This window comes from Lithobates pipiens, unplaced genomic scaffold (assembly GCF_037356315.1).
Source record: "Lithobates pipiens isolate NorthernLeopardFrog02 unplaced genomic scaffold, aLitPip1_a1.2 Scaffold_18, whole genome shotgun sequence".
Classification (NCBI taxonomy): Eukaryota; Metazoa; Chordata; class Amphibia; order Anura; family Ranidae; genus Lithobates; species Lithobates pipiens.
The window spans coordinates 646,647,765-646,672,916 of NW_027507758.1; the positions used below are offsets into that span (position 1 = coordinate 646,647,765).

A 25,152-nucleotide genomic window follows, 5' to 3' on the forward strand; every position below is an offset into this window, starting at 1 on the left:
GTCTATAGTATGCCTGTGAAGTGCCACGTGTTTCCCGTGTTTAGAACAGTCCCTGCACAAAATGACATTAAACGGAAATAACACCATTTAAAACTGCTTGCGGTTTTAATGTTATATCTGGTTGAAAATCATTCAGAAAAATGGCATGGGTAGCCCTCCCTGCCCATTACCAGCCTATTTGGGTCTTGTACGCATATTAAGGGGAACCCCGTACCCATATTAAAAAAAGGAAATGCGTGTGGCCCCCAGGCCCTATATACTCAGAACAGCAGTATACAGGCGGTGCAAACAAGACAGGGACTGTGTAGGTTTGTTGTGTTAAGTTGAATCTGTTTGTCATTTTCAAGCGGTACATTTTTAAAGTGTAGCTCCAGTCAAAAAAAATATCTTTAAGCTTTTTGGAAAACATAGGGAAGGGTTATCACCCCTGTATAATTTGTTTTGTCGTCCATCTTTTTTCATCTCACTTGCTGTTGTCTCCTTCCGTTTGCAAGTAGGAGATGTTTGTAAATTGGATGTTTGAAAGTAGGGGCCTGCCCTATATGCTCTGCAGAAATGGCGGAACAAGGTGTTGGTTTTGCAACAACATTGTAAGCCCTCAAAGTGACTCTTGGTGGCCGCTGGAGCGCCCTGCTGTGAACGATTATATCAAGAATTGTAATTACATGCCATTGTTGAACAGTGGTAGAAAAATTGACCTTTGGTGGTTGTGGTGCTGGTGCCACAACACTATAAGTCCTCACAGTTACTCTGGGTGGGCACAGGAAGGGGCCCTCCTGTGAAATATTATATCAAGAATTGTAATTACATGTCCCTGTTAAACAGGGGCAGAAAAATTGGGCCTTAGGCACTGGTGCCATCACACTGCAACCTCTGCCATACACTCTAGTTTTATTGCAGGAATTAGCCCTGCTGCAAAGCATTGCATCAAAAATTGTACTTAAACGCCCCTGTTAAGCAGGGGCAGAAAAATTGGGCCTTAGGCACTGGTGCCATCACACTGCAACCTCTGCCATACACTCTAGTTTTATTGCAGGAATTAGCCCTGCTGCAAAGCATTGCATCAAAAATTGTACTTAAACGCCCCTGTTAAACAGGGGCAGAAAAATTGGGCCTTAGGCACTGGTGCCATCACACTGCAACCTCTGCCATACACTCTAGTTTTTTTGCAGGAATTAGCCCTGCTGCAAAGCATTGCATCAAAAATTGTACTTAAACACCCCTGTTAAACAGGGGCAGAAAAATTGGGCTGCTGGCATCACCCAGAACCAAAAATGTTCTTCCAACATATCAGCGGAGGAGGAAGAGGATAGACAATCAACATAACAGGACAGTCACTCAGCATCAGCATAGGCAGTCTTGAAGGGATGTGGTATTTCAAAAAAAATTATTCGGTTACATCAGCTTCAGGTGCTTGGTAGCTGTGGGTGATCCAAGACTGATTCATCTTGATGAAGGTCAGTCGATCAACTGATTCGGTGGACAGGCGCACCCTGTGATCGGTAACAAAGCCACCAGCAGCACTGAAGGTGCGTTCCGAAAGAACGCTGGATGCAGGACAGGCCAGGAGCTCAATTGCATACTGTGCAAGCTCTGGCCAGTGATCCATCCTCAAGACCCAGTAAGCCAGAGGATTTTCAGTGGGAAAGGTGTCCAAGTCTGACCTTGCCCCTAGGTATTCCTGCACCATGTAAATTAGACGCTGGCGATGGGTGCTGGAACCAATCATACCTTGGGGCTGCGGACTAAAAAATTGTCTGAACGCATCAGTCAGACGGCCACCTTCTCCACCGCTCCTTCTGACTGATGCCTCAGCAACACGTTGTCCAGGACCAGGAGTTTGTGACCTCCCAGTCTCTGGGAACGCGTTGCACAGAGCTTTCTGCAAGGCCTCCCGGAGATGTCTCATCCTCTGCTCCCTCTGCGATGGCAAGATAAGGTCGGCAACCTTACCCTTGTACCGTGGATCAAGGAGAGTGGCCAGCCAGTAATGGTCCCTCTCCTTGATCCGAAGAATACGAGGATCCTTCCGCAGGCTTTGCAGGATCAGGGAGGCCATGCAGCGTAGGTTAGCTGAGGCATTCGGTCCGGAGTCCTCTGGGTCACTAAGGACAACATGATCCGCAGCTACCTCCTCCCAGCCACGTACAAGTCCACGTGTTTCTTGGGACTGTAAATCATCCCTATAAGACTGCTGCTGCTGATGCTGAGTGCCAGCCTCCACCTCCATGCTGACACAATCATCCTCCTCCTCCTCTTCCTCCTCCTCACCCTCTTCCTGTGTGATGGGTGGCACAGCAGGAACACTGTCTGGATAAAGGGGGCCTTGAGAGGCAAGGAAGTCCTCCTCTTCCTGCCTCTGTTCTGCCTCAAGTGCCCTGTCCATTATTCCACGCAGCGTATGCTCCAAGAGGTGGACAAGAGGTATAGTGTCACTGATGCATGCACTGTCACTGCTCACCATCCTTGTGGCCTCCTCAAACGGTGACAGGACAGTGCATGCATCCCTGATCATGCCCCACTGGCGTGGTGAGAAAAAACCAAGCTCTCCTGACCCTGTCCTGGTGCCGTAGTCGCACAGGTACTCATTGATGGCCCTCTGCTGCGTGTGCAGCCGCTGCAGCATGGCCAATGTTGAGTTCCATCTGGTGGGCATGTCACATATAAGGCGGTTCTTGGGCAGGTTCAACTCCTTTTGGAGCTCAGCCAGCCGAGCACAGGCATTAAATGATCGGCGGAAATGCACACAGACTCTCCTGGCCTGTTTCAGGACATCCTGTAAGCCGGGGTACCTGCCCAAGAACCGCTGCACCACCAGGTTAAGGACGTGAGCTACACAGGGCACATGGGTCAGTTGTCCCTGTCGGAGGGCGGAGAGGAGGTTGGTGCCATTGTCGCAAACCACCATTCCTGGCTTAAGCTGGCGTGGCGTCAACCACCTCTCGGCCTGCCCCTGCAGAGCTGACAAAACATCCGCCCCAGTGTGGCTCCTGTCCCCCAAACAAACCAGCGCAAGCACGGCATGGCATCGTTTTGCCTGCGTACTTGCGTAGCCCCTGCAACGCCTACGGAGCACCGCTGGTTCTGAGGACAGAGCACTGGAAGAGGCCGTGGAGGAAGAAGAAGAGGAGGGGGTGGAGGAGAGAGGTGTGTCACAACCAATAGTAGCATTTTGGAGGCGTGGTGGCGGAACAACCTCCAATACTACTGCACCTTGTCCTGCATCCTTCCCAGCAGCCAGAAGAGTGACCCAATGGGCCGTGAAAGACAGGTAACGTCCCTGTCCATGCCTGCTGGACCATGAGTCAGCGGTAATATGCACCTTACCGCTGACCGCCCTGTCCAGCGAGGCAAGGACATTGCCTTCCACATGCCGGTAGAGAGCCGGAATTGCCTTCCGTGAGAAAAAGTGGCGTTTGGGGACCTGCCACTGAGGAACCGCACATTGTACAAACTCACGGAAGGGGGCCGAATCTACCAACTGAAAAGGCAGCAGTTGAAGTGCTAGCAATTTAGCCAAGCTAGCATTCAACCGCTGGGCATGTGGATGGCTGGGAGTAAATTTCTTCCGCCGGTCCAGCAGCTGGGGCAGGGACATTTGTCTGCTATAATCGGACGTGGATGTACCACTAGCAGAGTTCCCGGAAGCACTTGGCTGTGACACACCTAATTCTACACCTTCATTCCTCTCAGAGCAGGTTTCAGAGAGGACTGAAGGTCTAGTGGGGTTGGAGATGCCAGCTGATGAGGAGCAAGGAGAGGTCCGCTTTGTTCTTTGGTGTGGGTCTTTGAGGTATGCTTGCCAACGAGCTGCATGGCAGGTCAACATATGTCTGGTCAAGCATGTGGTGCCCAAGCGGCTGATGTTTTGGCCACGTGAGATACGCTTGAGACATATGTTGCAAATAGCAGCGGTGCGATCTGATGCACTTGTCTCAAAAAAGGCCCACACCAAAGAACTTTTAGAATAACGCGCAGAGGAAGCGCTCTGCGCAGGCGGAGCTCTGCGGTGTGATTCAGTCGGTGTGCTGCCCCTAAGCTGGCCCCCGGAGGGCATCCTGCCTCGTTGGACATGTGCCTCCTCCTCCTCCCAGGCACCCACGTGGAGTCAGTGCCCTCATCATCCCCTCCCTCTTCATCGCTGTAGCAAACCTGGCAGTATGCTGCAGCTTGTGGAACATTACTGCCAGATTGCTGTCCTTCTTGAGCATCCCCTCTCTCTGTGCTCACGCTACTGCCTTCCTCTAGCTGAGTGTCATCATCAGAGCCCACCAAACACTGGGCATCCTCCTGGAGCATGTACCCAACACTGTGCTCAAAGAGTTCAGGAGACTCCTCAGGAGGACGTGGTGGGTCTAGGGAAGGAGTCACTGATGATGACATTGAGAGGAGGGACGACGATGTGTTGGCAGCTGCTTTTCTACTACCCTGAGACTGGGTGAGAGAGGATGAGGAGGATGAAGAGGGCTTGGTCATCCACTCTACCAAGTCGTTGGCATGTTGCGGTTCAACATGTCGAGCTGCAGAAAAGAAGGACAAGCATGTCCCATGGCCACGTGCTGATGACAATGCACCGCGTCCCCGACCAGCACTGTTGTCTCTAGACACAGAGCCTGCTTGCCCTCTTTTATCGGCTCGCGCCTGTCTGCCTCTCCTTGCTGGCCTTCCAGACATGGTAATGGCCTGAAGGGAGTTGGGTAAAACAGTAGTTGGGTAGTTTATATTGTGCTGGAGGCACACAACACCCACTAACTCCTGCAGATGCCTTTTTTATAGAACAGCAGAGTTAAAGGGGTATATACAGATGTATACTGTGCTGTGCTGGAAGCACACACAACTTCCAATAACTCCAGCAGATGTCAATCGGGCCCAAATAGAGAACAGCTATGTAGGTGGATAATAGCGGTATGTACTGGGTACAGAGCAGGCACACAGCACGCACTATCTCCTGAGTGACACTGCTGACTGCAAGCTCTATTGTTAAAGATGGACCACTAGCTATATAGGTGAGGTGAATATCACGGTGTATACTGCGGTCAGGGCACGCAGACAATAACAAGAGAACAGCAGAGTTAAAGGGGTATATACAGCTGTATACTGTGCTGTGCTGGAGGCACACACAACTTCCAATAACTCCAGCAGATGTCAATCGGGCCCAAATAGAGAACAGCTATGTAGGTGGATAATAGCGGTATGTACTGGGTACAGAGCAGGCACACAGCACGCACTATCTCCTGAGTGACACTGCTGACTGCAAGCTCTATTGTTAAAGATGGACCACTAGCTATATAGGTGAGGTGAATATCACGGTGTATACTGCGGTCAGGGCACGCAGACAATAACAAGAAAACAGCAGAGTTAAAGGGGTATATACAGCTGTATACTGTGCTGTGCTGGAGGCACACACAACTTCCAATAACTCCAGCAGATGTCAATCGGGCCCAAATAGAGAACAGCTATGTAGGTGGATAATAGCGGTATGTACTGGGTACAGAGCAGGCACACAGCACGCACTATCTCCTGAGTGACACTGCTGACTGCAAGCTCTATTGTTAAAGATGGACCACTAGCTATATAGGTGAGGTGAATATCACGGTGTATACTGCGGTCAGGGCACGCAGACAATAACAAGAAAACAGCAGAGTTAAAGGGGTATATACAGCTGTATACTGTGCTGTGCTGGAGGCACACACAACTTCCAATAACTCCAGCAGATGTCAATCGGGCCCAAATAGAGAACAGCTATGTAGGTGGATAATAGCGGTATGTACTGGGTACAGAGCAGGCACACAGCACGCACTATCTCCTGAGTGACACTGCTGACTGCAAGCTCTATTGTTAAAGATGGACCACTAGCTATATAGGTGAGGTGAATATCACGGTGTATACTGCGGTCAGGGCACGCAGACAATAACAAGAAAACAGCAGAGTTAAAGGGGCATATACAGCTGTATACTGTGCTGTGCTGGAGGCACACACAACTTCCAATAACTCCAGCAAATGACAATCGGGCTCAAATAGAGAACAGCTATGTAGGTGGATATAGTGGTATGTACTGGGTACAGAGCACGCAGACAGCACGCACTAACACTACTGACTGCAAGCTCTATTATTAAAGCTAGATCACTAGCTATATAGGTGAGGTGAATATAGTGGTGTATACTGCGGTCAGGGCACAGACAGTAACCACTACACAAGAGCAAAATAGTAAATCAGCCAAAAACGATTGGTGTGTAACTGTGTTGAAGGTACACAGAACACCCACTGCTTCAGATGCTAACAAACACTACACGAGGCCGCCTGAAAGGCAGCTTTATATAGTGTGGGGCGTGCACTACACTGTCTGAGCTATGATTGGCCACAGGCAGGATGCCTGTGGCCAACCATTGCTCTTCCCGCTACTGGCGCTGCGATTGGCCAAGCATGCGGGGTCACAGTGCATGCTTGGCCAATCGTGAGACAGCAATGCATTGCGCCATCGCAGTGCATTGTGGGCCACACGAATTTTGCCGCGAACGGCCCAAACGTTCGGAATTCGGCGAACGCACGATGTTCGAGTCGAACATGCGTTCGACTCGAACACGAAGCTCATCCCTAATGTTTAACAACCCCCCTCCCCACCACTCTCCATCCTGACAGCTTCAGTAGCAATAGCTGCAGCCAGCAGGAGGACGGCCAGCAGCACTACATGCAGGGGGTGTCTGGGATCAGTTGGGGGGGGTCGACTGCAGATGGGGGTCAGAATGGTCCCTGGGACAGAATTAGTCCATATAATTTTTACGCCATATGGACCTGGCAGCCAAAAGGGTTTATTTCAAAGTTCCACCCAAGGCAGAGTAAAATTCACTTTCTCTGGGGCCCCCTGATTTCTGGGGATTAGTTGAGTTACATAAACCCAGCCATGGCGTTATCTAAGTAGACCCTCACAAGGACCTTCAGCCATGTCAACCAATGCAGGAAATAAAGACTAAGCACCCCCAGTATTAGAGCATTGATATGCAACAACCCCACCAGTCATATCACAAAATTGAGAAAACAGTCGCAAAGATGACAACCATTCCAGACCAAGGTTTTCTGGAGTGAAGAGGCAATAGAATATCTAATGACTGTGACCTCCCACCCCGTGACTTGAAGACATTCCACAGTAAAGGACTGGAGTGGAACTGGGAATAGGCCATACTGAGCAAACCTGTGCCCTCTAGTGGCTAAAGGAGACATTGCAACAAAATACTCCTGAGAAGTACACAGAGCATGAAAAGCACACTGTCCCCTGTGGCCACCGGGAGAACAGACAGATCTCTTTTTTTTTTTAAAGAGAAACTGCAAAATGCAGACTTACCATTCCTGCTGTAGGACCCGGACCATAATAGGAGCCCAACCTTCACCTATCATGGCAGGCTTTGTCATAAAAGACCTTCAGGAACTGGGTCCCCCTTAGGGCTCATTTACACTTGCTTTGGCTTCAACACACATGAACGGCTAGTTTACATTTACTTCAAAACAAGGCTTTGTTAAAGCTCTCTGAATGCTGTCACTAAGTAAAATGGTTAGCTTACAGTCATGTTTACACTCTCTTTTGCTTTGCTTCGAAAAGTATACCCCATGTAGCTTCAGTGGTGCTTCAAAGCCTCCATAAAAGTCTATGGCAAAGCTCGCTTGAAGCCCCACCAAAGCCTCATCGAAGTTCCACCACAGCCTCACAGAAACCCCACCGAAGCCTCAAGCAAAAGCAGATGTAAACAGGACTATAATCTAAACATTGTATTTAGTGCCACGGGCTTTGACTGGCGTTCAGAGAGCTTTAACAAAGTGTGTACGAAGCCATGTTTTGCAGCAAGTGTAAACTAGCCCTTAATCTGGGGTCCACTCCCCTTGACCTGTAAAACACCCTGCAGGAAAGCACCTTGGTTAGAACAACACTGCACAGGGTTCCATTATACACGGTCCAGCATCATAAGGCTGCATTACAGTTAAACCTTGAGGAATCTTCTCTCCTATCCAATGAGGCTCGGGTACCATCCATTTTGGCTGACAGCTTTATCAAATGGATCCGATTGAAGTCCTTGATTCTCAGTAGAACCATTCCAGAACCTCCAAGAGCACATGTGGCACATCAGTGAGCACCACCTTACAGACATTGGTGAAAAAACTGAGGTACTTCCTGTGTAGGAGGGGTTATATAGGGGGCACTTCCTGTCTATTGGTTGCCAGTGTCCATTCACCTATAGGTGGCGTATAACCCACATAGTAATTACTATGGCTGCTCTGTGTCCCATGATGTACGATGAAGAAAGAAGACATTGACCTCAATTCTCAGCTGTCTAGTAGACATAAGGCCTGCTGACCCATATAGTAGGACTGATTCTGATACAGTGATCCTGGTCAGCTGAGAGAGCACTGTGCACTGGTTACCCCAGGTGATCACCCACCTAGCCTGTCAGTGCCCACCACTGCCCCCATCAGGAAGGAGTGTGTACCTGTTGCCCCAGGTACCTTTTGTGACCAGTCATTGTCTACCAGTAGGTGTCTTCCAGGCTGTAACCATGCACATCTGGGGTGTTTTGTCTGTGGGGAAGAAAACTGACAAAAGCTTACAACACTTGGACACTCTCCATGAATGCTCTGGATGCATGACTGTGCTGCCCAACATGGACACAGGAACCGCAGCACTCCTGACATCCTCTGGCCATACTGCACAATAACTCATGCAGCCCCTACATTCAGAGGTGGGGGGATGGAGAAAGAATCCTGACACTTACCAGTTGAAGTGGCCTAGACCTCCCTGAGCACCACTTTCACTATGTAGTGCTATGGAGGCCCAGAGTGTAGCTCCATCTAGTGTCCATAATGTGGTATTACTACTGCAGTGTCACGCCAATGCCACTAGATGATCATAGAGAATCACTACATGAAATAAAATACAGACAATATTCATCATAGCTGGGCAAATGTCTGTCCAATTTATGCAACTGTTTTTTTTTTTTAAACAGACCTCTAAGTGTTTGTGAAATCTTCCACCACAAAATGTACTCAGCCAATGAGAGGAAATGACTCCATTTTTATTTTTCTCCTGCTATCAATGGCCGACACGGTACAACACTTCATCCATGTCTTTGGTGATCTCTAATCTCCTTATCAACTGTTTCTTCCATGATGGAGATCAGCCATGGAGTATATCTGAGGTGTATATCAGGGTGTGCTTCTTCCCCACATGAGAGCTATGATGTCCAGCAACATTCATATAGAAGACATTTCCCGCACTCAAGGCACTAATACACCTCAAGGATTGTGTGGGATCCCTGATGTACAGGAAGACAGGACTTCAGTGAGGAACAATTCCCTCACTCAGGACAGGAATACGGCTTCTCCCCCGTATGAGATCTCTCATGTGTGGAAAGATCAGACTTCACTGAAAAACATTTCCCTCACTCAGGACAGGAATATGGCTTCTCCCCTGTGTGAGATCTCTGATGTTTGTAAAGATTGAACTTCTGTGAAAAACATTTCCTGCACTCAGGACAGGAATACGGCTTCTCCCCTGTGTGAGATCTCTGATGTGTGTTAAAATGAGACTTCTGTGAAAAACATTTTCCGCACTCAGGACAGGAATACGGCTTCTCCCCCGTGTGAGATCTCTGATGTATGTGAAGATAGGAATTCTTTGAAAAGCATTTCCCGCACTCAGAACAGGAATACAGCTTCTCTCCTGTGTGAGATATTTTATGCACATCTAGATTGGATTTAAAAGGGAAACATTTCCCACACTCAGCACAGGAATATGGCTTCTCCCTCGTGTGAGATATCTGATGCGTGTTAAAACTGGACTTGTCTGAAAAACATTTCCCGCACTCAGGACAGGAATACGGCTTCTCCCCCGTGTGAGATCTCTGATGTATGTTAAGATAGGACTTCATTGAATAACATTTCCCGCACTCAGGACACGAATATGGCTTCTCCCCCGTGTGAGATCTCTGATGTCTGTGAAGATGGGACTTCACTGAAAAACACTTCCCGCACTCAGGACAGGAATATGGCTTCTCCCCTGTGTGAGATCTCTGATGTGTGTGAAGACCGGACTTCATTGAAAAGCATTTTCCACACTCAGTACAGGAATACGGCTTCTCTCCTGTGTGATATCTTTTATGCACATCTAGATTGGATTTAAAAGGGAAACATTTCCCACACTCAGCACAGGCATACGGATTCTCCCCCGTGTGAGATCTCTGATGTGTGTTAAAACTGGAATTGTCTGAAAAACATTTCCCGCACTCAGCACAGGAATACTGCTTCTCCCCCGTGTGAGATCTCTTATGTGTGTTAAGATGGGACTTCATTGAATAACATTTCCCGCACACAGGACAGGAATATGGTTTCTCCCCCGTGTGAGATCTCTGATGTGCGTGAACATGGGACTTCATTATAAAACATTTCCCGCACTCAGGACAGGAATAGGGCTTTTCCCCTGCGTGAGATCTCTGATGTATGTAAAGATTGGACTTCTGTGAAAAACATTTCCTGCACTCAGGACAGGAATATGGTTTCTCTCCTGTGTGAGATCTCTGATGTGTGTCAAGACTGAACTTCACTGAAAAACATTTCCCACACTCAGGACAGGAATACGGCTTCTCCCCTGTATGAGATCTCTGATGTGTGTAAAGATTGGACTTCACTGAAAAACATTTCCCGCACTCAGGACAGGAATACGGCTTCTCCCCTGTGTGGGATCTTTTATGCACATTAAGACTGGATTTAAAACGGAAACACTTCCCACACTCCGTACAGGAAAAGCTCTTCTCTGTTGGAAGGACGGCCCCGTCCCGCACAGTCTGAGGTTCCTCAGGATAAGAGGAATACGATGGTCCATCTACACTGTGTGGTGCCGGATGGACATTTGAGGTAGTCGGGTTTTCTCCTGGACTATACTGTGTGATGTCCTCATCTTCTACTTTACAGTCTGGAGACAAAGTGAGACAATCCTCTGAGGTTTTCCTCATCTCCCGTCCATCTACTAAAATAGAAATACAAAGATTATTACTAGACATCAGCTGATTGGTTCCCCTAAACCAGGACTCCGCCCACATCAGGTAGCTTTGTCTCTGAGGATCTTACAATTCCCCCCTCAAGGTAACTAGTAAATGGGTCCTCTGTAGGGCGGCAACTAATGATTATTTTCAGAATTGATTGGTTGGCCGATTATTATTTTGATTAATCAACTAATTGGATAAAAACCTCAAAAAAAGGTTGGTGTATAATTGAGTTAATATTCTTGAATATCTATATACAGCGGTAAATATAAATATCCAGATATATAGTTGGATATTTAATCCACTCTGAGAATAACAGACAGATAGATGTATTATTAGAGGGAGAATCTGCTACATATCAGAATCAGAGATCAACATTAATAAAATATAAAAAAAGAGGTAAAACGCTGTTTTGCAGATGATCAGACAGGAGTGTAATATAATATGATGGATGACAGACTCCCTTGTCATAGACAGGTAGGTGGGTACAAGCTCCCTGCACCTGATGTCACTTATGCTGGCCGAACACAAACACATTTTTCTTTCAAAAAACATTCATCCAATTTTCTTTTTTTTTTAAATATACATTTTTATTAATCTCCAAACATGGGGAGGGATCCCCGCAGTACAAACATAATTTCTGGTGTCAACACGCTCATAACAATTCTAACATAAAAGGTGCAAACATTGCCGGGTACAGTTGAACCATCAGTAGTAAGCGCCTGAATTATATGGCCCCACATGCTTGGCACCCGATCGCCTGAGATAAAATGAACAACCGTTTATTTGAAGGTTAAGTTTACTGGGTATACCCTCCCAATTTCCCATCTTTTCCTAAAGGGGAGGGGCCACAGGGAGGGCACAATGGGTAGTACAAGGAGGGGAGGGAGAGGCAGGTAGGGAGGGAAGGGGGAGATGGGGGAGGGGAGAGGCATAGAAAGGGAGAAGAGCAGAGATACAGGGAAGAAGAGAAAGAGAGAAAGGAAGAACAAAAGAAACAGAGCAGAGACAGAGACATGGCGGTAGCGAGCGACTAGGGATGAGCCGAACACCCCCCGGTTCGGTTCACACCAGAACTTTCGAACGGACCCCAAATTCGTACAAACTTTAGAACCCCATTGAAGTCTATGGGACTCGAACGTTCGAAATTAAAAGTGCTAATTTTAACGGCTAATATGCAAGATATTGTCCTAAAAAGGGTTTGGGAACCCGGGTCCTGCCCCAGGGGACATGGGTCACTGCAAAAAAAAGTTTTAAAAATGGCCGTTTTGGCGGGAGCACTGATTTTAATGACGATTATAGTGAAAAGAAAAGTGAAATATTCCTTTAAATATGGTGCCTGGGGGGTGTCTGTAGTATGCCTGTGAAGTGCCACGTGTTTCCCGTGTTTAGAACAGTCCCTGCACAAAATGACATGAAACGGAAATAACACCATTTAAAACTGCTTGCATTTTTAATGTTATATCTGGTTCCTGCAATATGGTTGAAAATCATTGAGAAAAATGGCATGGGTAGCCCTCCCTGCCCATTACCAGCCCCTTTGGGTCTTGTACGGATATTAAGGAGAACCCCGTACCCATATTAAAAAAAGGAAATGCGTGTGGCCCCCAGGCCCTATATACTCAGAACAGCAGTATACAGGCGGTGCAAACAAGACAGGGACTGTGTAGGTTTGTTGTGTTAAGTTGAATCTGTTTGTAATTTTCAACTGGTACATTTTTAAAGTGTAGCTCCAGTCAAAAAAACGATTTTTAAGCTTTTTGGAAAACATAGGGAAGGGTTATCACCTCTGTATAATTTGTTTTGTCCTCCATCTTTTTTCATCTCACTTGCTGTTGTCTCCTTCCGTTTGCAAGTAGGAGATGTTTGTAAATTGGATGTTTGAAAGTAGGGGCCTGCCCTATATGCTCTGCAGAAATGGCGGAACAAGGTGTTGGTTTTGCCACAACATTGTAAGCCCTCAAAGTGACTCTTGGTGGGCGCTGGAGCGCCCTGCTGTAAACGATTATATGAAGAATTGTAATTACATGCCATTGTTGAACAGTGGTAGAAAAATTGACCTTTGGTGGTTGTGGTGCTGGTGCCACAACACTATAAGTCCTCACAGTTACTCTGGGTGGGCAAAGGAACGGGCCCTCCTGTGAAATATTATATCAAGAATTGTAATTACATGTCCCTGTTAAACAGGGGCAGAAAAATTGGGCTGCTGGCACTGGTGCTGGTGCCACGACACTGCAACCTCTCCCATATACTCTAGTTTTAGTGCAGGAATTGGCCCTGCTGCAAAGCATTGCATCAAAAATTGTAATTAAACACCCCTGTTAAACAGGGGCAGAAAAATTGGGCCTTAGGCACTGGTGCTGGTGCCATGACACTGCAACCTCTGCCATATACTCTAGTTTTATTGCAGGAATTAGCCCTGCTGCAAAGCATTTCAATAAAAATTTGTAATTAAACGCCCCTGTTAAACAGGGGCAGAAAAATTGGGCCTTAGGCACTGGTGCTGGTGCCACCACACTGCAACCTTTCCCATATACTCTAGTTTTAGTGCAGAAATTAGCCCTGCTGCAAAGCATTGCATCAAAAATTGTAATTAAACGCCCCTGTTAAACAGGGGCAGAAAAATTGGGCCTTAGGCACTGGGGCTGGTGCCACGACACTGCAACCTCTCCCATATACTCTAGTTTTAGTGCAGGAATTAGCCCTGCTGCAAAGCATTGCATCAAAAATTGTAATTAAACGCCCCTGTTAAACAGGGGCAGAAAAATTGGGCCTTAGGCACTGGTGCCACGACACTGCAACCTCTCCCATATACTCTAGTTTTAGTGCAGGAATTAGCCCTGCTGCAAAGCATTGCATCAAAAATTGTAATTAAACACCCCTGTTAAACAGGGGCAGAAAAATTGGGCTGATGGCATCACCCAGAACCAAAAATGTTCTTCCAACATATCAGCGGAGGAGGAAGAGGATAGACAATCAACATAACAGGACAGTCACTCAGCATCAGCATAGGCAGTCTTGAAGGGATGTCATATTTCAAAAAAAATTATTCGGTTACATCAGCTTCAGGTGCTTGGTAGCTGTGGGTGATCCAAGACTGATTCATCTTGATGAAGGTCAGTCGATCAACTGATTCGGTGGACAGGCGCACCCTGTGATCGGTAACAAAGCCACCAGCAGCACTGAAGGTGCGTTCCGAAAGAACGCTGGATGCAGGACAGGCCAGTAGCTCAATTGCATACTGTGAAAGCTCTGGCCAGTGATCCATCCTCAAGACCCAGTAAGCCAGAGGATATTCGGTGGGAAAGGTGTCCAAGTCTGACCTTGCCCCTAGGTATTCCTGCACCATGTAAATCAGACGCTGGCGATGGTTGCTGGAACCGATCATACCTTGGGGCTGCGGACTAAAAAATTGCCTGAAAGCATCGGTCAGACGGCCACCTTCTCCACCGCTCCTTCTGACCGATGCCTCAGCAACACGTTGTCCAGGACCAGAAGTTTGTAACCTCCCAGTCTCTGGGAACGCGTTGCACAGACCTTTCTGCAAGGCCTCCTGGAGATGTCTCATCCTCTGCTCCCTCTGCGATGGCAAGATAAGGTCGGCAACCTTACCCTTGTACTGTGGATGAAGGAGAGTGGCCAGCCAGCAATGGTCCCTCTCCTTGATCCGAAGAATACGAGGATCCTTCCGCAGGCTTTGCAGGATCAGGGAGGCCATGCAGCGTAGGTTAGCTGAGGCATTCGGTCTGGAGTCCTCTGGGTCACTAAGGACAACATGATCCGCAGCTACCTCCTTCCAGCCATGTACAAGTCCACGTGTTTCTTGGGACTATAAATCATCCCTACAAGACTGCTGCTGCTGATGCTGAGTGACAGCCTCCACCTCCATGCTGACACAATCATCCTCTTCCTCCTCCTCATCCTCTTCCTGTGTGATGGGTGGCACAGCAGGAACACTGTCTGGATAAAGGGGGCCTTGAGAGGCAAGGAAGTCCTCCTCTTCCTGCCTCTGTTCTGTCTCAAGTGCCCTGTCCATTATTCCATGCAGCGTATGCTCCAACAGGTGGACAAGAGGTACAGTGTCCCTGATGCATGCACTGTCACTGCTCACCATCCTTGTGGCCTCCTCAAACAGTGACAGGACAGTGCATGCATCCCTGATCATGCCCCACTGGCATTGTGAGAAAAAACTGATCTCTCCTGACCCTGTCCTGATGCCGTAGTCACACAGGTACTCAATGATGGCCCTCTGCTGCATGTGCAGCCGCTGCAGCATGGCCAACGTTGAGTTCCACCTGGTGGGCATGTCACATATTAGGAGGTTCTTGGGCAGGTTCAACTCCTTTTGGAGCTCAGCCAGCCGAGCACAGTTATTAAATGATCAGCAGAAATGGACACAGACTTTCCTGGCCTGCTTCAGGACATCCTGTAAGCCCGGGTACCTGCCCAAGAACCGCTGCACTACCAGGTTAAGGACGTGAGCCACACAGGGCACATGGGTCAGTTGTCCCTGTCGGAGGGCGGAGAGGAGGTTGGTGCCATTGTCACAAACCACCATTCCTGGCTTAAGCTGGCGTGGCATCAAACACCTCTCGGCCTGCCCCTGCAGAGCTGACAACATTTCTGCCCCAGTGTGGCTCCTGTCCCCCAAACAAACCAGCGCAAGCACGGCATGGCATAGTTTTGCCTGCGTACTTGCGTAGCCCCTTGAACGCCTACGGAGCACCGCTGGTTCTGAGGACAGAGCACTGGAAGAGGCCATGGAGGAAGAAGAAGAGGAGGGGGTGGAGGAGAGAGGTGTGTCACAACCAGTAGTAGCATTTTGGAGGCGTGGTGGCAGAACAACCTCCAACACTACTCCACCTTGTCCTGCATCCTTCCCAGCTGCCAGAAGAGTGACTTAATGGGCCGTGAAAGACAGGTAAAATCCCTGTCCATGCCTGCTGGACCATGAGTCAGCGGTAATATGCACCTTACCGCTGACCGCCCTGTCCAGCGAGGCAAGGACATTGCCTTCCACATGCCGGTAGAGAGCCGGAATCGCCTTCCATGAGAAAAAGTGGTGTTTGGGGACCTGCCACTGAGGAACCGCACATTGTACAAACTCACGGAAGGGGGCCGAGTCTACCAACTGAAAAGGCAGCAGTTGAAGCGCTAGCAATTTAGCCAAGCTAGCATTCAACCGCTGGGCATGTGGATGGCTAGGAGTGAACTTTTTTCGACGGTCCAGCAGCTGGGGCAGGGAAATTTGCCTGCTATAATCGGATGTGGGTGTACTGCTAGCAGAGTGCCCGGAAGCACATGGCTGTGACACACCTAATTCTACACCTTCATTCCTCTCAGAGCAGGTTTCAGAGAGGACTGAAGGTCTAGTGGGGTTGGAGATCCCAGCTGATGAGGAGCAAGGAGAGGTCCGCTTTGTTCTTTGGTGTGGGTCTTTGAGGTACGCTTGCCAACGAGCTGCATGGCAGGTCAACATATGTCTGGTCAAGCATGTGGTGCCCAAGCGGTTGATGTTTTGGCCACGCGAGATACGCTTGAGACATATGTTGCAAATAGGAGCGGTGCGATCTGATGCACTTGTCTCAAAAAAGGCCCACACCAAAGAACTTTTAGAATAACGCGCAGAGGCAGCACCCTGCACAGGCGGAGCTCTGCGGTGTGATTCAGTCAGTGTGCTGCCCCTAAGCTGGCCCCCGGAGGGCATCCTGCCTCGTTGGACATGTGCCTCCTCCTCCTCCTCTCTCCTACTAGGCACCCACGTGGAGTCAGTGTCCTCATCATCCCCTACCTCTTCATCACTGGAGCAAACCTGGCAGTATGCTGCAGCTTATGGAACATGACTACTAGATTGCTGTCCTTCTTCAGCATCCCCTCTCTCTGCGCTCACGCTACTGCCTTCCTCTAGCTGAGTATCATCATCAGAGCCTACAAAACACTGGGCATCCTCCTGGAGCATGTACCCAACACTGTGCTCAAAGAGTTCAGGGGACTCCTCAGGAGGACGTGGTGGGTCTAGGGAAGGAGTCACTGATGATGACATTGAGACGAGGGAAGACGATGCGTTGGCAGCTGCTTTGCTAGTACCCTGAGCCTGGGTGAGAGAGGATGAGGAGGATGAAGAGGGCTTGGTCATCCACTCTACCAAGTCTTCGGCATGATGAGGCTCAACACGTCCAGCTGCTGAAAAGAAGGACAAGCGTGTCCCATGGCCACGTGCTGATGATGACGATGCACCGCATCCACGACCAGCACTGTTGTCTCTAGACACAGAGCCTGCTTGCCCTCTTTTATCGGCTCGTGCCTGTCTGCCTCTCCTTGTTGGCCTTCCAGACATGGTAATGGCCTGAAGGGAGATGGGAAAACCAGCAATTGGGTAGTGTATATTGTGCTGGAGGCACACAACACCCTCTAACTCCTGCAGATGCCTTTATTATAGAACAGGAATTAAAGGGTAGATACTGGTGTATATTGTGCTGTGCTGGAGGCACACAACACCAGCTAACTCCTGCAGATGGCAGATGGCTCAATTAGAGAAGAGCTATATAGGTGGATAATGGTGTGTACTGCAGTCAGGGCACACAGACAACACGCACAATCTCCTACAACTGACTGCAAACTCTATTACAGAAGAGCAATATAGCTAGCTATATAGGTGGATATAATGGTGTATACTGCGGTCAGGGCACGCAGACAACACCCACAAACTCTTGCAGATTGCTAAAAGCTCAATTACAGAAGAGCAAGAACGCAAAATCGTCCGATAACGAACGGTGTATACTGTGTTGAAGGTACACAGAGAACACCCACTATCTCCTACAGATGCCAACACACTACACAAGGCCGCCGTGTTGGCGGATTTATATAGTGTGGGGCGTGCACTACACAGCCTGAGCTATGATTGGCCACAGCCATCTTGCCTGTGGCCAATCATGGCTCTCCTCGCTGCCGGCACTGTGATTGGCCAAGCATGCGGGGTCACAGTGCATGCTTGGCCAATCATGAGCCAGCAATGCACTGCGATGGTGCAGTGCATTGTGGGCCGTGAGCACCACAAGAATTTGGCACGAATGGCCCATAACATTCGGTATTCGCCAAACGTGCGAACAGCCGATGTTCGAGTCGAACATACGTTCGACTCGAACATGAAGCTCATCCCTAGTTTCTATGTGTTTATCAGATGATGGGGGATCTAGGTGGAGCCTCCGTACTGCTCTCTCCTTTACAATAAAGTCTCCTCTTACCCGGTGATGTGAGTGGCGGCTGATTGTCCATCATGACGTCCTTGTAGAGATCCTTGTGTCCTTCTAAATACTCCCACTCCTCCATGGAGAAATAGACAGTGACATCCTGACACCTTATAGGAACCTGACACACACAATGATACAGTCACCATCCAGACACATCCCTTGTCTGTTACTGGATAATGTCCCAGAATTCCCACAATCCTCCTCACCTCTCCTGTCAGCAGCTCCATCATCTTCTTGGTGACTTCTAGAATCTTCTCCATGTTGTGTCTTGTAGGGATCGGGGATGGAGGTGGGGGGATGGTGATGGGATTCTGGATTCTCGAGGATCTTGTGGTCATATAATGAGATCTCCTTCTTGTAGATTTCTTCATTATTACTGTACAGTTCTGTGTTATACAAAGATAAATATCACTTTCCCACAGGGATATCTTAATATCATCATGGGCCTCCTCTGGGTAAAGTAATGTACTGGGGCCCCTACCAGCCTGCCAAATTTACTAAAATTAAAGAATAAATAATTGATAGAATTGAACAGATATTTATTAGTACTTTCAATATCATAGATTTTAAACAATGACAATACATGCCATAAATCAAAGACAAATCAATACAGGACAAAGGGGAGCAAAAGTGCACAGTACAGGAGGGCAGGAAGTTATATTTCAGGGGTGCAGGAGGGCACAGTACAGGAAGCATAGGAGGGCAAAGTACAGGTGGGGCAAGATGGCACAGTAAAGGTGGCACAAGAGAGTACAGTACATGTAGGTCAAGAGGACACAGTACAGGGGGGATAGGAGGACACAGTACAGGGGGGATAGGAGGGCACAGTACAGGGGGATGCAGGAGGACACAGTACATGGTGTACATGAGGGCGCAGTGCAGGGGGTAGGGGATCATAATACAGGAGGGTCAGGAGGGCAAAGTATAGTGGGCAGGAGTGCATAGCAAAGAGGGGGAGGAGAGCATAATACAGACAGGGCAGGAGGGCACAGTATAGAGGTCAGGAGATCATAATACAGGAGGGTCAGGAGGGCACAACATAGGGGCAGGAGGGCACAGTAGGCACAGTACCGAGGACAGGAGATCATAATACAGGTGGGTCAGGAGGGCACAGCATAGGGGCAGGAGGGCACAGTACTGAGGGCAGGAGATCATAATACAGGAGGGCACAACATAGGGGCAGGAGTGCAGAGTACAGGGGCAGGATATCATAATACAAGAGGGTTAGGAGGGCACAACATAGGGGGAGGAGGGCACAGTACAGGGGCAGGAAAGCACAGTTCTGGGGGGCAGGAGTGCACAATAAAGGTGAGGTGGGGGTCAGGTGACCAGGAGAGCACAGTACAGGGGGCAAGAGAGCACAATACGGGGAGGCAGGAGTGCACAGTACAAGTGGTAGTGGGAAGGCGTAGTATAGGGTGCAGTAATGTATAATACAGAGATGGTCTCCTCAAGCAGAGCAGCACAGGGAAGCTGCTGTCACAGATCTCACCTGTTCTGGCAGTCTGTCACTGGGCTAAATCTACAATTGGAATAACACCCCCGTGCATTCCTCCCACAGTTTTGGCACTTTCCAAGAGTTAAAGAGGAGTGCCGTTTAAAAAAAAAAAAAGTCAGCAGCTGCAAACACTGCAGCTGCTGACTTAATAAACACACTCACCTGTCCAGGGCGCCCGCGATGTCGGCCGCCCGAGGCCGACCCGTCCCTCGACTCTCGGGTCCCGGCGCCGGCATTCCCTCTAAGGGAAACAGACAGTGGAGCCTTATGGCTTCACTGCCCGTTTCCTACTGCGCATGCACGAGTCCCGCAGCTACTGCGCATGCGCGAGTCCCGCAGGGCTTTCTGAATGGGACGCGCTGTGTTCTGGAACACAGCGCGACCCATTACCCAGAAGACACCGCGACGAAGAGAGAAGACAGAAGATCTCCGCGGAGGAGGAAGAGGAAGATTAGAATTAAGTGCCTAGCAACAGGCATTTCTGGTAAGTAAAAAAAAAATTTTTTTTCATTTTTTTTTTTTAGATTTTTTTGTAATTTTTAAAAAATTTTTGTTTTCAGGGTGGCCCTCCACTTTAAGGAAGGACCCCGAGGCGTAGCATCTTACTATTGCTGCTGCTTGTGAGGGCGAGATGTGTACTGCTCTGATCACATGGGATGAATAGGAGAGGAGGGCCGGTGGGGATCAGAGCTGTACACATCCCACCCACACAAACAGCATCAGTAGTAAGATGCTCCACCTCGGGGTTCTTCCTTAACTCTTGGAAAGTAGTGGGGGGGGTGTCATTCTGATTGTAGATTTAGCCCAGTGACCGGTTGCTGCTGTAGCCGCACACCAGATTCCGGGACACTGCCAGGGACACGGCTATCCCGGGACAGCTTACTAAAAAGCCTGACTGATTGTCTCAGAATATTGGTATGATGTAATGCAAGATTATCAAGGTGCCCCTGGGCAGTGCCCATGCATTAAAGCGGAGCTCCACTCAAAAGGGGAAGTACTGCTTGTTTGCTTCCTCCCCCGCTGCCACATTTGGCACCTGTTGGGTGAGCGTGTACATGGTTTTGACAGGTACCCACTCCCACCTTCGAGTAACTTTACCATGGCTAACTCAGCCGGAAGTTCGGCCCCCCTCCTCCCTCCCCCGCTGCTGAGCCATTCACAAAGTGCAGAGAGCTTTGTGCATGTGCAATAGGGAAGCGGCCATGAAGGTGCCAGGCTTCACTCACCGTTTCCCTTTGTCCAGATGGTGGTGGCAGCACCCAAGAGCTGATTGAAAAATTGGCTGGGGTGAAGACACCGCTGGGTTCGTGGAGAGGTAAGTGTCCTGATATTAAATGTCAGCAGCTACAGTATTTGTACAGTATTTGTACCTGCTGACTTATTTTTTTCTGAAGGAGCTTGGAGATCCTCTTTAACCACTTAAGCCCCGGACCAATTGTCAGCCTAAGGACCAGAGGTCTTTTTACAATTTCGCACTGCACTGCTTTAACTGGTAATTGCGCGGTCATGCAATGTTGTACCCAAATGAAATTTGCGTCCTTTTCTGGTGGTGGCAGCACCCAGGGGCTGATTGAAAAATTGGCTCGGGTGCTGACTTATTTTTTTCTGAAGGAGCTTGGAGATCCTCTTTAAGACGGCTCTGCTATCCCATAATCCCTCATCTCTATGGTCAGCTCTATATTTATTCTCCAGGGATTGGCCACAATGTTCCTGATTCAGCAAAGGACAGACATCTCCATCTAATGATATGATTACAATGTGGTCAGATTTATAGATCCTTCTAGAAGTCATATCATAGAGTCACTAATGTTTTACTAGTAAGGACCACTGACCCACCAGGAAATGTTACCCATGGACTTAGTGGTCAGTGGGCGTGGCATGCTGGTAATCATGGGTCTCACTGATTGGACTAAACCTGGAATTGTTCTCTTTTATACCCAATGCCGCCATCTTGTACTATAACCAAATATCATAGAGTACCTACACTTCATGTATTCATAGTACTTGTGTGGATGTCGTTATTGATTATCAGAACATCAGAGGACTTAAAGTGACTCTGAATACATCCCAGTGTACAGCGGAGTCAGATTTAACCCCTTCATTACACTCACCTCTCCAGTCAGCAGGCCGAGGATCTCCAGGGTGAGGTTCAATATCATCTCATTCCGGGGAAATTCCTTCCTTACATTCTTCACAAAACTCAAATTCTTCTGATTGTCCATCATGACGTCCTTGTAGAGATCCTTGTGTCCTTCTAAATACTCCCACTCCTCCATGGAAAAATAGACAGTGACATCCTGACACCTTATAGGAACCTGACACACACAATGATACAGTCACCATCCAGACACATCCCTTGTCTGTTACTGGATAATGTCCCACAATTCCCAGAATCCTCCTCACCTCTCCTGTCAGCAGCTCCATCATCTTCTTGGTGACTTCTAGAATCTTCTCCATGTTGTGTCTCTCAAGTTTTAGGGAGTCACATGGAGGCACTGTGATGGTCATATGATCACCGGACTTCACAAGAGGAAATCTCTGTATTGAGGAACCAATAAGAATATCATGTTAGAATCCCAGAATCCTCCTCACCTCTCCGGTCAGGTCTGGTCTGTGTTTTATTAATAGAGATAAGAGTGATGTCATGTGACCTCCCAGAATCCTCCTCACCTCTCCGGTCAGGTCTGTGTTTTATTAATAGAGATAAGAGTGATGTCATGTGACCTCCCAGAATCCTCCTCACCTCTCCGGTCAGGTCTGTGTTCTATTAATAGAGATAAGAGTGATGTCATGTGACCTCCCAGAATCCTCCTCACCTCTCCGGTCAGGTCTGTGTTCTATTAATAGAGATAAGAGTGATGTCATGTGACCTCCCAGAATCCTCCTCACCTCTCCGGTCAGGTCTGTGTTCTATTAATAGAGATAAGAGTGATGTCATGTGACCTCCCAGAATCCTCCTCACCTCTCCGGTCAGGTCTGTGTTTTATTAATAGAGATAAGAGTGATGTCATGTGACCTCCCAGAATCCTCCTCACCTCTCCGGTCAGGTCTGTGTTTTATTAATAGAGATAAGAGTGATGTCATGTGACCTCCCAGAATCCTCCTCACCTCTCCGGTCAGGTCTGTGTTTTATTAATAGAGATAAGAGTGATGTCATGTGACCTCCCAGAATCCTCCTCACCTCTCCGGTCTGGTCTGTGTTTTATTAATAGAGATAAGAGTGATGTCATGTGACCTCCCAGAATCCTCCTCACCTCTCCGGTCAGCAGGTAGATGATCTCCAGGGTGAGGTTTAGTATCCTCTCAGTCATGTGACTCCGGTCCTCCTCCATCCTCATTGGTGCGATCATTTGATCTATACAGGTCTCCTTGTAGACGGATAACTTTGGGAAATGAAAGTAAGAATTATTGGATGGTGTTGGTCACACAATAATAGGATGTGGATGTGAGGGGGTAATAGGAGGTTTGATGGACATTTAAGAACTACACCCCCCCATGGGAACACATTTAGTCTAGATCTCCAGGGTGAGGTTTAGTATCTTCTCAGTCATGTGACTCCGGTCCTCCTCCATCCTCATTGATGAGGTCATATGCGGGCTTCTCTGTAGACAGATAGAGGAAAATGTACTGTTGAGCCTCTGATCAGCTGATTGGTAAGAACCAATGATGTGAAGGAATAGATAACCTGGTCTGGTGTTCTGTATACATATATAACCTAGTCTGGTGTTCTGTATACATATATAACCTGGTCTGGTGTTCTGTATACATATATAACCTGGTCTGATGCTCTGTATACATATATAACCTGGTCTAGTGTTCTATATACATATATAACCTGGTCTAGTGTTCTATATACATATATAACCTGGTCTGGTGTTCTATATACATATATAACCTGGTCTAGTGTTCTATATACATATATAACCTGGTCTGGTGTTCTATATACATATATAACCTGGTCTAGTGTTCTATATACATATATAACCTGGTCTGGTGTTCTATATACATATATAACCTGGTCTAGTGTTCTATATACATATATAACCTGGTCTGGTGTTCTATATACATATATAACCTGGTCTAGTGTTCTATATACATATATAACCTGGTCTGGTGTTCTGTATACATATATAACCTGGTCTGATGTTCTGTAGACATGTGCATTCGTTTTCGTCCGAATGCATTTTCGTCCGAATTTCAGCTATTTTCGTTTTCGTTTTGACAAACGATAACGAAAGCACAAAATCCGAAAAACGAAAGATCCGACATAAATAAATGCTTTATTTTCGTTTTCATTATTACAACAGTTGGATATAGAATAGGAGATTCGACATGACTCTGACAACAATCAGTGTCTATAGAACCTGTGGTCGAATGTGCCTAACCTTACCTCTATTAGTCCAAGATTATATAGAGAAAATATTCGACAGAGAAAAAAGATTTGACAGAGAGAAAAGATTCTGCAAGTTACTGTCCTAAAAAGTGTTTGGGGACCCGGGTCCTGCCCCAGGGGACATGTATCAATGCAAAAAAAAGTTTTAAAAACGGCCGTTTTTTCGGGAGCAGTGATTTTAATAATGATTAAAGTGAAACAATAAAAGTGTAATATTCCTTTAAATTTCGTAGGGGGGGTTGTCTATAGTATGCCTGTGAAGGGGCTCATGTTTCTGGTGCTTAGAACTGTCCCTGCACAAAGTGTCATTTATGCAGGAAAAAAAGTCCTTTAAAATCACTCGCAGCTATTATGAATTGTCGGCTCCCGTAATACAGAGAACATTCATTGAAAGTCATTGATAAAAAAATAAATAAATAAATAAATAAATAAAAAAGCGTGGGGGTCCCCCAAATTCAATTACCAGGCCCTTCAGGTCTGGTATGGATATTAAGGGGAACCCCGCGTCAAATTTAAAAAAAAATTGACTTGGGGTTCCCCCTAAAAATCCATACCAGACCCTTTATCCGAGCACGCAACCTGGCAGGCTGCAGGAAAAGAGGGGGGGATGAGAGAGCGGCCCTCCCTCCCTCCTGAACCGTACCAGGCCACATGCCCTCAACATTGGGAGGATGCTTTGGGGGTCTGTGACCCCTCAAAGCACCTTGTCCCCATGTTGATGAGGACAAGGGCCTCATCTCCACAACCCTGGCCGGTGGTTGTGGAGGTCTGCGGGCGGGGGGCTTATCAGAATCTGGAAGCCCCCTTTAACAAGGGGACCCCCAGATCCCGGCCCCCAACCTGTTTGAAATGGTAAGGGGGTACAAAAGTACCCCTACCATTTCACAAAGAAAGTGTAAAAAATGGTTAAATAAAACAAACACACTTTTGAAAAATTCCTTTATTAAAAATAAAAAAATAAAAAAAAGATTCCAGCGGCGGTAATCC

The 25,152-nt window shown here is 47.8% G+C and overlaps 2 protein-coding genes across 2 annotated transcripts in view; one reads left to right on the plus strand and one right to left on the minus strand.

The window, feature by feature from the left end:
- The window catches only part of LOC143986913 (uncharacterized), a 417,248-nt gene that overhangs the window by 227,461 nt on the left and 164,635 nt on the right, over window positions 1–25,152 (plus strand). The gene's annotated exons all lie outside the window — the stretch shown is intronic.
- Window positions 9,039–23,579, minus strand: LOC143989550 (uncharacterized). The gene is given in 6 exon segments (XM_077489726.1): window positions 9,039–11,008; window positions 18,269–18,392; window positions 18,481–18,660; window positions 21,884–22,087; window positions 22,176–22,310; window positions 23,027–23,579. Coding segments are annotated over 6 exon segments (2,406 nt in total). The 5' UTR covers window positions 23,123–23,579; the 3' UTR covers window positions 9,039–9,341.